The following is a 14,926-nucleotide window of genomic DNA, read 5'->3' as shown; positions in this document are numbered from 1 at the left end:
CGAGTGAATCGCAGTTGCCCAGAGATTTACCTTGTCACATTATGGCATCAGAAAGACCATCACTACAAGCAAGCAAACCAGGCTGCTGGGTAGGATGGATTGGGAAAAGCGAGGCAAAGTTGACTTTCTGAAACCAAAATTGTATCTCCTTATACAATATTCCCGCTCCTTCCAACACTGAAGTGTTTGCCTGGAATGAGACCGCCTCTTTGCCACCACAGCTCTAGGTGTTTGCAGGGGTTTTGCAGGCCAGCAAAGAGAAATCTGGGCTGTCTGCAACTCTACTGCTGTACACGATATTTGACAGACTTTGAAGAACATAGCCTTGACCAGTTCACAACTTTCACCATAAGAAATTTTCTAAATGTTTATAATTTACTGGGATTTTCATGTAGTTTCTCATTTATCTTCATCCTTACAGCTATGTCGAGTCCAGATTCTGCTTTGCTTTGGCTTCCAGCTTCTTTTGAAGTCCATCATAAAAACTTCCATCATAACATGCCTTAGTATAACATGCAAATGCATTGGCCCCTAGAGCATCCTTTCAGAGTAGATGTATTAATAAATATAATGTTTCTCTGCTGCCACCAGGGTGGAAGAGGGAATGGAGTCTGCATTCCTTAAGCAATATGGGCTTTTATTTAAAAAAGAAATACATTGTAAAGAATTCCATCAAACTGTTACAGCTTTGACTGCCCTTTGGCAAGAATTTCACTCGCTTTCTTAATTTAAATGTTACCTGTTTACTTGGCTTTTTTAAGATAGAATACTTCTTTTCCCCTTTTTGTAATAGAGATAGTTGTAAAACACTATTCATGTAAGACTGTTACCCGAGTTATATTTCAAAGATGTGTTAGCATTCTATTTTTCCAATCCTTTAATTTACAGTTTTGGAATAGTAACATGAATTTTAAAAGGATATGTTTGGAATGGGGTCATCTTCAAAGTCAAAACATTCCTTTCCAAGATGAAAACTGAACTTGAAAGGTTCAGTTGAAGTCCTTGAAATATGATGCATTTTCCAAATCTTGTTTGATATAATAAATATAATTTGATATAATAAATATGTTTGTTGGGGACTGTTCTTAAAGAGATTTTAATTCCCCCCCCCCCCCCTTGTTTTATATCATGCTTTGAAATATTGTTAAGATTTAGGAATGTGCTTAAAAAGTTCCAGTTGTCTCTGGGAAAAATAGTCTTAATTTATGTTGACCTTTCTTTCCTTGGAGCATTTAGTCTGCATTCAATAAAATTTTGATGACTGCTCTTTAGAAGACAGCTGTACGATATAAAGTATTATAAATATTCAGCTTTCCTCTTCTAGTGTTGCCATTAACAGCTGGGCATCCAGTTTTGCAGAGCAGATTTTGCAGAGAGAGCTTGGCATGGTCCTGAATCAGTATAGTGAAGAAGACTAGCAGATAGTTTCGTATGGTTTGGGGACCTCTAAAGACATAGAGCATCTGTTCCCCAGTTAAGTCATAGTCTGGTAGCACTGAATCATGTTAAGAGCTAAAATGATGGGAAGAACTACTTTTTTCACCTTGGCTGTACCTGTGTTTTAAATGCCTAGTACATTATTTCTACCAATGGCAAGATAATTTCAACCCTTGCTCAGAAGGTATGTAAATGATAATGCTTTTGCATTCTTTCATTGTTTTTAGTCTTTGAAAAAGAGACAAATATACAGTGTCATTTCACTTCACTGTCTTGATTTTTATCTCTAGTATAAAATGGAGAAGTGGATTTTCTTATGCAAACACTTTACCCTATAAACAAGCAACGTTTTGGGTACACGGTATTTTAATCAGTTAAATTATTTTCTTTGGATGACATTAGTTTTCTTGTGTAGTATTAAAAACATGTGAAACACTAGAAAAAAAAAATGTCTATAAAATCACCAGTTATAGACCTTGCTACCAGAAATGTTTGTGTCTAGATGACCATAAAACTTGTCTGTATTTTTCTCTTGCAGAGTTAAGAGAGCATTAAAGCTGGACAATGTTAAAAAAGATATTGTAAGTATTTTTTGGTGTATGGAATCGTCTGGGCTGTATAGATGTGTATATACATATATCTATATCCACACATGTATATAAACAGGATATTTCATTAGAGCTTCATTTATATTGTTACAGATTGGATGTTGTCTAGGAAAATCTTAACAAGGCACAAAATTACTGCTGAAAATATTAGTATAAAATTTATTGTTTTCCATTTGTCATGGAACTGCCTGGCATTAAGTAGTGTACATCTGCATGAATCACTGGAAAATAACGGAGAAAGATGCATATTTTTATTGCCATCACTATTTACCCAAGAGCTGAACGAGTTAAGATCCTTGGTGAAATCATTTATTAGAAATTAGCTCCATTATCCTGGAAACAAATGTTCTGCCATGTAATTGTATGTGGAACAATATGGAATTATGATCATGCTGTAATCTGCATATTATAAACTGCAAAATTGAAATGAAAACATTAAAGGCATTTTCATGTCAAGGATATAATTACCTCCCTCAGCTAATCTGGCAGAATGAAACACTAAAGTACCAACACTGCAATAAATTTCACCACAGTTATCACAATAAAAATAAAATTGTACTGTTGCTATTATTTTCTGTAAATGCAGCTATAGCATACTCCGATTACCAGCATGTCATGACATATGTCAGTTTATTATCTGCTCCTACCAGCAGTGGGTGTTGCTGCAGACATCAATCCAGAGGAGCTGGTGGGGATGGCAGTGTTTAAAGGAAGGAAAATTTTGGAGAAGTAAATAGAAATAGCTGGTCAGCAAATGAGCTCCCAATAAATCTCTGTGTCATTTTGCAGAGATTTGCTTATATGCAGCGCATATTTGGAGCTCTCGCTGGTATTTAGCAAGGTAGAAATTTGCCATTTTAAAAATTTTCTAGATACTTTTTCTTTTGAATTTAAACAAAGGTGGCAAAATACCGCAGTGGCACTAAAAAAAATCATTAGCAATTTAATTAGCAGCTTAGTGTACCATTACCCAACTTGTTCTGCTCAGAATGCAGCTGTGACTGTAATTTTGCATCTGTTTCTTGGGCTTTAGTAATGTTTTTGTAGATGAGTGGTCCAGCTGAAATTACATGGAGTTCTTTTTCTGCCCTAAAGCTATTCCTTCCCTGCTCCCTCCCCATAAGATAAAGAGTTACTTGATGGTTACCTGTATTGAGGTTCTAGTGCAGCCAAAAGCTTAATAAAAGCCCATCTGAATGATAAAAACTTTTACTGGAATCTTAGTAATGTAGGTTTATGTTATGATTTTTAGTTCATATGATGCCTCTAACAGATACATATCAACGATTTAAAGTGTACCTGCTGGACTGTAGGGGCTTTAATTCATGTTTATATCTGTAGCTTTCTGATCTGATCTGGCTGGCATCCTAACATGATTTGTGGCTTTCACACATTACCTGATAAACCTGCTTTTTTGCCTTAAAAATACTGCTTTTGCCACCTGCAGAGCCCTTTTGAGATCTAAAATTGCTGTAGTTAGTTTCCAGGGGTTATTTGTGAGACCTTAAACTTATGAGGTTCAGGCCTTCTCAGAGTTGTCTTTCCATGCTGTCCCATGCTCCAGACTCAGCTGCCTTTGCCCTCAACCATGTCCCCAGTAGGTTCTTTTCCCAGAGCATGCAGGAGATTCCTGTGCTGAGGAATCCTTACTGGACTCAAAGATTTGTATGTCCTTTGTTTAATCTGGTTTAAAAAGGGGTAGTGTAAGGATCTTATTCCAGCAAAACAGGACAACATATGATTAAGTATGAGTAAATGATTTATTCATTTGAAATTGCAGTGGAAATGTCAGTTACCAGAGTGCAAATATCAGGTTGACTCTTTCTCCCCCCCAACTTGGCATAAGTACTGTGTGTTCTTTAATGAATATAAATCCCAGATCCTCACCTTGTATTTCCTTCATGGGATTGAAACAGAGTAATATGCTTACCTACTATACTTTCTAACATTAATAAAGGGAATAATAAATGGAACTTAAAGAGATTATAGAATAATCATGTACAATAAAGCTTTGATTGAAGAAATACTGTAGGAAATTGAAGGACTGTTATGAGTGACATGAAGACAAATGATAGATACTCAGTTTTACAGATGCAGTGAGACTCAAGTCGATAGGAAAGGATGGTTTGAGAAGTGGGTTAGTCAATCTTTTGCTTACCACATAGAGATAAATTAATTTGCTCCTCAAACTCAAAGCCTCAGGATTGTAACAAATTAAACAATGAAGAAATCACTTATTCCGTTTCAATGTGAGATTTGCTTTGATGATACTATGTTTCCAAGAGGAAAAAAAGCACTAACTAGTATAAAAAAGTGTCTATTTCACTGCATTTAGACAGCCCATCTTTAAGCCCATGAGAAAATTTTGAAAGGGACTGGAAAAAGTGATGTTGCCCAAAATGTCCCTTTATTCTTTGTATAACGGATGCTAATACAGTGCAAGGGGTTTGCACTAAATGACCTTTGAAGGTCCCTTCCAACCCAAACCATTATATGATTCTGTGAAACAAGTTGTGCACTACTTGCATTCTCCCCTTCAGAGGTGGCTAGTCTCATTTGGAAGCAGTAGTTCACATGCCTGCAGACTTTATCTCCTTGAAATAAAAGATAAGCAGGACTGGAAAGCTGTCATTCTGCAGCTTGCTACATGGAGTACCTGCCAGCTCTTTTGTTGAATGGTTGGACCAGCAGGTCACCAAAGTGAAGTATTGTAGGTCCAGTAGTATGCACATTGGTTAATACTCCAAATTCAGCTACCTGGATAATCCTATAGCTACTTATCAGTGGTTTCTAAGAGTGTAAGATGACATTAAGATGCTGCTGATGCTATTGGAGCCTCCTTTAAGTCCTACATGTGTTCTGTTACTGCATATGTCTCATTTGTGACAGTCGGTGGTGGTGTTATTTAAAACTGCTAGACTTCTTAGTTGGAATGAAGTTGTTACTAGAGCTGAAGCCCTTTATGTGCAAACCAAGTGTGGGGTTGGTTTTTTCTTCTGTATATTAGTCGTGCTGTGAAATCCCAGTTTCTCAGAGTAGCAATTCAGCATCCAATCTAGAGAGTGAACTGTGTCCCAGATAATCCCAGTTAATATTTCAGAATTGCAGACTACTTCTGAAAACTTCTCTGCACAATTCCTTTAACAGCATTAAATAACTTGTTTTATACCATTAGACGTATCAAAATCCTAAACCAGAGGCAGTTTTGGATTTGAGGGACTCACTTGGGGTTTTTAATCAACACTTGTTTAAAAATCATTAGAAAGAACTGTATTTTTATAGAATTAAAATATTATTAAATAAATAGAATGAAGAATAGTTGCTTATAGTTCATGTGTCTCAAACTCTCAGTACTGTAGGAGAAATAATATCAGGTTTTGACTGCTTAAAAAACCCCCAAACAATCAGATGTTCATGCCGGAATACCTAAATCTCTGGAAACTAGGTACTTTTTGTATATGAGAATTGTTAGGTTGGTGTTTGAAGGACTTTTTGTTTGAGTAGAACTAATGTTAATGAGGATGGGGAGTGATAGAGCAGCTTAGTGGGCACCTGGCGGCCAGCAAAGGTCAACCCACCACAACCTAGAACATGGGCTTTCCATAAACGGGAGTACATAAGGTTGGGAATTACTCAAAAAAATCTATTACCAGATAGTAAGTGTTCAGAGAGGCTTTGTCTGGTTTGGGGGGCACTATGTAACTACTGATAGGAAGGGTAGAGGTGAGAATGCATTTATTTTGCAGAAGAGAAGTTTACAATGCTTGTAGGTTTAAATAGACATAGGTACTTACTTATCTTTAGCCAATACTCATCTGGATTCTTTGTCTTTTGCTATGTTTTAGCCATCTAATGCAACACCTTTGAAGACCAAAAGGAAAAATCTAAACTCTTACTCACCAACAACAGGAACATGTGAAATGAGTCCATTCTCATCTCCCGTGAGTCATAATGCACCAATTCTCAAGAATCACCTGTCAAATGGTTAGTTGAACATTTTGTCTTTCTTAATGCAACATTGTCCTTGTTATTGGCTTGATCTAGTAACTTATGTCTTATGTGGTATGGATTTCTTTCTCTTAAAGAATTTTAATCTTTTTTGGAAAAGCTGATGCTGATTTTTAAAACTTGAATCTTCTCAGTATAAATCTTGGGGGTGTTTATGAAACAACTTGGATATGCAACAAGTTTTGCTTTCTGTTGGTCAATATTGAAAATGTTGGCTCAGCAAAAAAAGCCAAACACCTGCACTGGCATTTTTCTCAAGAATTCCAGTAATTCCACTGGTTGAGCATGTTTTTGCTAACAATGTCCTGTGTTTGCTTTCTTTCTAAGTCACAGCTTTCCCTGGCACAGCTGGTACATGCTGCTGACAGTGACTGTTCTTTGGGTTATACAGGAGATGTTCTGAGGTTGCTGGGTGCTACTTCAGATTATTGCAAGGAAATTGTAGAATCACCAACTGGTTTGGGTTGGAAGGGACCTTAAAGCTCATCTAGTTCTAACCTCCTGCCACGGGCAGGAACATCTTCCACTAGAGCAGGTTGCTGGAGGCCCATCCAACCTGGCCTTGAACACAGTTCTGGTTGAACACAAAATCCTGGTTTACTGTAGCAAGGCAGTGTAATCCATTGTTTGTAGCACACAGCTGAGGTCTGGACTCTCTCATGCTCAGGAAAGCTAAAAGGATGTGTGCACTTGGTGCACGTTTAATTTTGTGGTCTTTTGAGAACTATGGTGAGATTTGCAGTGCCAGTCCTGGTTTATGTACTTTCTGGTTTCTGGTGGTAAATGCTTGCATGGATGCGTGCATACATGCATACAGCATTTCTTTGCTCTGAGTCTTTGTGATTATTGAAAGTTGCTAGATTTTATCAAATCAAAGCTAAAAGGGAAGTTCAGTTACTTTAACCATTGGCTTTCATAGTAAGGCACTTCAAGGCAAATTTTAATTAATCTAACGTAACACTGAATGTCATTAGCTCTCAGAAAATGTGCCTTTTAATAATTATATTATTATCTCCAGTTGAGTTTAGGATATACATCCACTTAGCCACACAGTCACAAGTTTTGATACAAACTATAACTGCTGAAGAAGTTTATTTTCATAGACTAACCTACCTTTATAGCTATATAGGTTGTGATCTTTTTAAGTGTTAATGAACCATTAGGTCACCTGATGTGACTTTTTAATATCGAATAAAATAACAAAGAGATTTTCTTGTCATCTCTCCCTTACAGAGCCCAAGAGCTTTTATTTCCTTGCAGTACAATTCCTGGAAAGATGCTGAAGTCTTGATTTGCAGACTTCAGATTATTTAAAAAATAATACTAATAAAAATCTGTCACTTCCCTTTTTTAGCAAGTTCCTTCCTCAATTACCTTTGCTATTAAAGGAACAAAATTCTCCTGACTGATTTTGAATGTGTCTGGCTTTAATTTTGAGCCATCAGTTCTTGTTATGCCTTTTTGTTGGGTTAAAGAGCTTTTTATGCCCCATATATTTTGGAATTTATGTGCAGTAATTGAGGCCTCACTAACATTCATGAATTATGATGAGTAGAAATATTCAGAGCAGGATAAAATAACCACTGTTTGAAATTTATCTAGATGTCTGCAGATTTTTGCACTGGTTATCACAGCATATGCTCTCATGATGGAGCTGCACAAGTGGGGTTTTCCTCCAGGGAAAAAATGGAGTTTTATTTTTCTTTTAAAGGAATGTGATCAAGAAATTTTTGCCAGAGGTGGCTGGCCAAAAGGTGGAAATTACTGGAAGCCTTCAAGCTGAAAATAGGACAATCTGTGAGCATCACATCCCTTTTCCTTATTAAATTAGCAAAGTACTTGAGGAGTCATGGAAGTATGGAGTGTTTTGGTGGTTCATAGTTACAGCGCAGAGGTTTGGTTTTGGTTTTTACTTTTCCTAATTCATAGTCATCCTAGGAAACTAAACAGAAGCAGCTATATCCTAATTCTTTATCATGCTGCCAGTCTTCATTATGACCTGGCTTTGTGTCCTTATTACCTGTCTGTCAAACAGTTTTAACACAGTTGAGTTTTCATGAGCACTCGCTGTCAGTCTGAATATTCACAACTTTCCTACCAAGTTCTCTGCTGATTCCAGTTCTTCCCGGAAGGGCTGTTCTCCTCCACCAGTGCTGTGCTTTGGAATTGGGCACTTGGAACTAGTACAGAAATGACTGTGTCAACCATTGACATTCCAAGGAGCCTTTGGAGGAAGAATTACCCTAATTTCTCCCCATTCTTTCAGTGAGTGATAGCATGTCTCAACTAGTTGTGCAAACCTGATACATAGAATTATAGAATAGTTAGGGTTGGAAAGGATCTTAAGATCATCTAGTTCCAACCCCCCTGCATTGGAAGGAACACCTTTGCCTTTACAAAATTTAACATATATGTAGTTGGTGTGTGTTTAATTTTGTGGCCTTCTAAGAACTATGTTCACATTTGCCATGAAAGGCCTGGTTTATTCGTGGGTTGGGATGGAAGGAAGTCTCTGTCTGCCAGAAAGCAAGGATCTCTGCCACAGTGCCCACCCTGTCTTGTGAACAATTCTTCCTCTGAAAACTACTGGCTTCTTCTTGATTCCTAAAAAGATGTTTATTTTGGGTATCTCCACACTTCCACTTTACATCTAGAAATCTTTAGTGACATTTAATCAGCCCTTCAAAGTATTGACCCCTGTATTCTTAAAAGACCATAAACTGTTTCTCTTTGGGATTATTTTCCTCTTCAACAAAATTGCTTAAAATGCTGTATTAAGTATTCCCATAGATATCCCTGCTTGTGTGTTGAATTTTCTCCTTGGAGTTTAAACCAAGTTAGATAGCAGTCAACCCCACTGTTTTCCAACTTTTTTGTAACTGTGAAAAGTAACTCTTCCAGTGAGGAGCATTCTGACTTAGTTTCTTGGGAACTTATGTCTTTGACATGTAAATTTGTCTACTCTACTTTTCTACAGAGAGAAAGGTATTTTCCAAGAATTCCCAGGACACATTTCTATGGCAGTGGTGCCTGCTTGTATCAGTAAGAAGGAAATTTTGTGTTTGTATGTATTAACTCCTTTAGCAGTCTGAGGATTTGATGGTACTTCCTAGATGGAATGAAGAGCCTATGTCTTTTTTCCTTCCTTGTGGTAGAAAGCTGCGTGGAGACCTCATAGCAGCCTTCCAGTACCTGAAGGGGGCCTATAAGGATGCTGGGGAGGGACTCTTCCTTAGGGACTGTAGTGGTAGGACAAGGGGTAATGGGTTCAAACTTAAACAGAGGAAGTTTAGATTAGATATAAGGAAGAAGTTCTTTACAGTGAGGGTGGTGAGGCACTGGAATGGGTTGCCCAGGGAGGTTGTGGATGCTCCATCCCTGGCGGTGTTCAAGGCCGGGTTGGACAGAGCCTTGGGCGACATGGTTTAGTGTGAGGTGTCCCTGTCCATGGCAGGGGGGTTGGAACTAGATGATCTTAAGGTCCTTTCCAACCCTAACTATTCTATGATTCTATGATTCATCCAAATATGAATCTCTTCATCCTGTACAACAAAACCTTTCAATGAGGAAGGTTGTCAGTAGGTGTTCTCCATCACATCAGAGAGATGGCTGTTAGCGCAATCAATGTCTGTCCTGGCATCTGTCATGTTGTGGAAAGGTCAGCTCATACCATGCTCCAATTAGTTGTTTTGTCATGATGTGGCATCCTGTGTTCTCACTCAGAATGGAGCAATAAGTATTCAGACTCAAGCAAAGTGACTGCATGTCACACCTGCTGCTGCTGCTGGCTGAATTGAGATCGCCTGTATCCAGAGGGAAGAATCAGATTAGAACAATCTATGTCCCCACTGACTCCAGTGTGAGGCACTGGGAGCATTAAGCTTTCTCTTAGTGCTGCCACATCACAAAAGCAGTTCTGAAGAAACCCCATACTTTTTAATGTATAAATACAGATTTTCATTTGTGGCTGTCTGCAGAATATGAAACTATACTTCAACCTGGCTGGAAATCCACCTGCACTGAAACACTTTGCAAAAAGCTTTTCAAATTGAATATCATGATAGCAGTCAGATACAAAATTTAAAATGCTGCGGCTCTTTAGATATGTTCTCTTGAATATCCCTCCATGTTTGTAATTCCCTGCTTTAAAGACCTCTTTTCCTTTAGTTTTAGTCGATGCCTTTTTGCTGACACAACACGTGAGAATACACAAACATTTAAATTTACTACAAGTTGTAAAATTTCTTCAGCATCTCTGCATTTACATTATATGCCTTATATTTTAGGTGAAAGAAAAAAGGGGGCAAAATGCCTTGTATTAAAATGCCTGTATATTAGGATGTCGATGGGAAAGGTGAACCTGTACTGGATTTCCATACTGATATTAAGTATGGACATAGGGGAACATTCGTTTTGCCCATAAAAAGACTGATCACATGATCATAGCTGACATTTAGATGGATAATTATTCAGTAATGAGGTACCAGACATCTTTTTTTTTCCTGTGTTCATATAGCTACAGGGTGGTGGTATAGGAGACTTCCTCTTCTATCACAGGTTTCAGGCTGTCCTTGTAAACCCACAATTTCTTTTCTCCTTCGGAAAAGATGCTTTTATTTGAAGTGTTGTAGTGTTTTAATAGATTACACGTCATCTGTGAGGGCTTGAGTGTAATCTATATCCTATTTTTCCATGATTAATATGTAAGAATAATGCATTAATATGTAAGAAAACAGAATGAAAATTATTGCAAAATTAATGCCATTAGCTATTAAAACATATTTTGCATCGTGCAAAATACACAAAGTAGCACCAATCTATCTCACTGAGAGGATAGACAGATGGGAATTACTTGTCTTATGAGCATTACTTTCTTTTGAATACCAGTGTGGAGGAGTGCCTCAAAAAAGGCTAAATACCTACAGAATGCCAAGATGGTTCAAAAGTAATATTCCTATTAGGAGAAGACATGAATCAACTCAGTTTTAAGATAGAGTATCTTTATGGTGTTGTCCTATGTATGTCCTTTAGGGCTGCCTGATAATTCATGTATTGCCTAACTACCCAAAATCTCACAACTCATTTATGACATAAGATTCTAAAATAACAGAATATTAAATCTTCACTAGTTTCTTATCATTAGTGGGTAACATATTTTAAAGTTTTATTTCAAATCATTTTATTTTTATTCAAATCAAACCAGGGTTCCACTGATCCATAACACTGGTCTGAAAGTGATATCTGTTTGGTAACTGATGACTGAGTTAAGTTCAAGTTCTACAAGTACTTCAATTTAAAATGAAATCCTTTGGGATCTTAACCTTTAGCTGCTGTAGTGGAACAGCTTAAAGTTTCATAGCACCTTGTCATTCTGAGATCTTTGTAAATGTTTTACAAACTATTAAAATTAAAAGTTAATTTATCCTTCAGTGCTGATACTTGTGTGTAATAATTTAGATCTAGCAAGAAGAAATCAAAGTATTTAATGCTTAGTGTGGCCTCTCTTTTTTAGTTTGATGTCAGAAAAGAGATGTATTACAGTGAAATGAGAAAAGCCCCTCATTCCAGGGGGTCTGTTCTAGGAGCAGAGTTAAGGCCACAGTAAAGACCTGTTGGATTTTCCTCCAAATCTTTCCCTTACAGGTGATTTTCAGCTTACAATAACATCTGTTCAATATGAAGCATTTGTAAGAATGTGTATGTATCTGTTGGAGGGACAGTAGGTAAGGACTGATTTTAAACATCTTGTGAATCTCTTTGGCACTAGAAAAAAAGATCTTTCTTGGGTGTTGGATAGATGAGCAGAGTCTGAATGGCTACAAGTCCAGAGAGATTTAGTTTGGGTATTAGGCAGAAGTTCTTCCTGTGAGGGTGGCACAGGGTGCCCAGAGAAGCTGTGGCTGCCCCATCCCTGGCAGTGTTCAAGGCCAGGTTGGACACAGGGGCTTGGAGCAACCTGCTCTAGTGGAAGGTGTCCCTGCCCGTGGCAGGGGGTTGGAACTGGATGAGCTTTAAGGTCCCTTCCAACCCAAACCATTCTAGGATTCCATGATTCTAAGTCACTAATTGTCAAATGCACTGATCTTTTCATTGTTCTCATTATTTAAGGAGAAAACTGTTACCAGAAAAAAAAAGAGTGCATGCTTGTGCCTCTCCCCCTCCTTTTATATGCATACGCCGAGAAATCCATTGCACAAGAGAATAGAACTGTGTCCAAAAAAGGGAGCTTTTACATTGCAGTAGAAAATGAGAGACCAACTATGTGACTGCTACTGTTGAGGGGGGAATTTCTGAAGGTGGCAGCTACAAAAACTACACATTTTATGATAGCTTCAACTTCAGCTGCAGTTAAAAGGAAGTAATTTCTGCTATTCAGATGTGACCTCTGTATTGCTGGAGCCTTGGCAGATAGAACACTTAAAGCATTGGAAGGTGACTATAGATTGTGTGGAGCACAATACCATGAATAGTTGTGGCCTCACTAGTTTCAGTAGAAACGAGGCAGTTCACCCATTTACCAACTTGCAGAATAATGGCAACTGGCATATGATTGATCCTGCCCCATCAGAGGATGAGCTAGAATATTATATTGTCAGTATAACGTGTCAGAGCCTTTGGAAGTAATTTGCAGCATCTCTTTGTAGTTGTTTACAAGATGGAGTTCTGGGCCAGGGGCAATTTGTTAAAGGAAAAGGGAGCTTTCATCGCTCAGTCGTTACGGTATTTTCATGATAATGCTCTGTGCTAATAAGCTGCATTAAGGTAGTTAATAGGATAAAAAGCTTCTGAGTAGAACATGTAACTATCTGTCAGGATTATACTAAATTCCAGTAACTAATACTGTAATCCCAAGGTTTCCACAAATACAAATGTCATGTGAATTGATGAGGGGTCAAATTATGAAAGCATAAGTTATAGTGAACTTAGCGTGTTTCATTACAAGAGGATCTGTCCTGCTTTGTGAGTGAGTTTTGGTTCTTTTCCTCTTCCTAAAAGATCATTTAGCAGTCAAGGCTCCTACTAACACCTTTGTTAGGTGCTTCAAATACTCGATATCTTATTTTCATCTTATTGTTTTCTTTCTTGTGAACCTCTTAGGAGACAGAATGAAGCAGAACGGTTCAGCAAGCAAATTACCCAGAAGAGGGCAGCCTCAAACAGAGGAGGATGTGTAAGTGTGTGAAGTGTGGCACTGTGATTTTTACTTATGAAATGTTAATATTTCATACAGAATGAAATTAATAGCAATTATTTTAAATACTTCTAATTCCATTATTGGATATCACTGAATGGCAGCCTTACAGTTATAGGTACAGATTAACAGGGTTTGCAATACAACTGTCCAGCCAGTTCTGCCTTTCACTGGAGTGTGGGGCATATGACACTGCCAATTACAGGAGTCACACTCACAGTACTACACAATGAGGTGTCATAATTCAGCTACTGAAAGGAAGATATGTTTTGCCTTTCCAGGCTTCTGAAAGTGTACATTCCTTCACCTTACTTTTGGAAGCATTAACTGCCAAAGATACAGAGCCAGGAATGCGGACAGTTTTTGATTAAAAACTAGCCACAAATGCTCATGGTAAAACTTCATGTTGCTTTGTAAAATCTTTTAAAATTCTTGTCTTTTCTGACACAATCTTATTTTAAGCTATAAGTTTCCTGACATTAGTGGGTTTTGGGCAGTCCACAGTTAGTAAAGCACTTAAATAAGTGTTTCAGGTGAAGTATCCAATAAACTGTTTTCCTAAACTTGCTGGATATGAGGAGGAAGAAGCGATAAAACGTGTTAGAAGTAAGGCTGTTGTTAGCATTGCTTGAGCTTTTCTGTTATGCAAAACATTTAACTGTTTTCAACATTTCCAAATCTCAGCTGAAAAATGAATTGAACTTTTCTGCACCAACAGTGAGGTGTCAGTCTAAATGTGTTATGTGTTTCAGCCAAAATAAACACATAGAATCATAGAATAGTTAAGGTTGGAAAGGACCTTAAGATCATCTAGTTCTAACCCTCTGCCATGAACAGGGACACCTCGCACTAAACCATGTCACCCAAGGCTCCATCCAGCCTGGCCTTGAACACCGCCAGGGATGGAGCATTCACAACTTCCTTGGCAACCCATTCCAGTGCTTCACCACCCTCACAGTAAAGAACTTCTTCCTTATATCTAACCTGAACTTCCCCTGTTTGAGTTTGATCCCATCACCCCTTGTCCTACCACTACAAAGACAGTGATTATGAAGAGTCCCTCTCCAGCATCCCTGTAGGCCCCCTTCAGGATTCTGTTCCCATGTTGAAATGTAACAGTGAGAAGTTTTTTCTCATACTGCAGTTCTGTTCCTAAATTTGAAGTTTCTTGTAAGGGTGATTTTCCCTTCTGTAGGAGGAAGCAGTAAATAGATTATTTCTCTGTTGTCTCCATTTGCTTTGCATATTCAAATGGTTGAAAGAAAAAAAATAAGCCTAAACATTCATTGCAGGAATGACTTCAATACATATTCAGTGCAAATCCTTAATCATGTGTTAAAGTCTGCCATTTAGATCTAATCTGATTGTATATTACTTTATTTTTTATTGCAAACCCCATTAAACTCTGAAAGCTGACGATCTTTATACTGGTAGTAAAATATTTGTAGCTTAGAGGAGGAGGTAGTAGGACAAAGCTGAACAAATAACATCATGCAATGTTAGAATCATAGGCTCAACCAGGTTGGAAAAGACCTTTAACATCACCAAGTCCAACCATTATCCTAGGAAATGGGGAATGTTGTCCCTAATGGGCTCAGTTTTAAGTTCTTGTGTTTCCTACAGCTATAAGCAGTGTTGTATGGCATTAATCATGGGTTTGGAGAGCTCATCCTGTTCATTA

At 37.8% G+C, this 14,926-nt stretch overlaps 1 protein-coding gene across 4 annotated transcripts in view; it reads left to right on the top strand.

Moving 5' to 3' along the window:
* The window catches only part of ITGB3BP (integrin subunit beta 3 binding protein), a 32,005-nt gene that overhangs the window by 2,243 nt on the left and 14,836 nt on the right, over nt 1-14,926 (top strand). For all 4 annotated transcript variants that reach the window (XM_030494238.1, XM_030494236.1, XM_030494237.1 and 1 more), the window contains exons 2-4: nt 1,976-2,018; nt 5,891-6,029; nt 13,152-13,224. In XM_030494238.1, the coding sequence (XP_030350098.1) occupies nt 1,976-2,018; nt 5,891-6,029; nt 13,152-13,224 (255 nt within the window). The remainder of the gene's footprint in view (nt 1-1,975; nt 2,019-5,890; nt 6,030-13,151; nt 13,225-14,926) is intronic.

Source organism: Strigops habroptila, chromosome 8 (genome assembly GCF_004027225.2).
Source record: "Strigops habroptila isolate Jane chromosome 8, bStrHab1.2.pri, whole genome shotgun sequence".
NCBI classification, from domain to species: Eukaryota; Metazoa; Chordata; class Aves; order Psittaciformes; family Psittacidae; genus Strigops; species Strigops habroptila.
The sequence above is the reverse complement of the archived record's forward strand: the minus strand, read 5'-3'. Positions and strand labels throughout refer to the sequence as shown.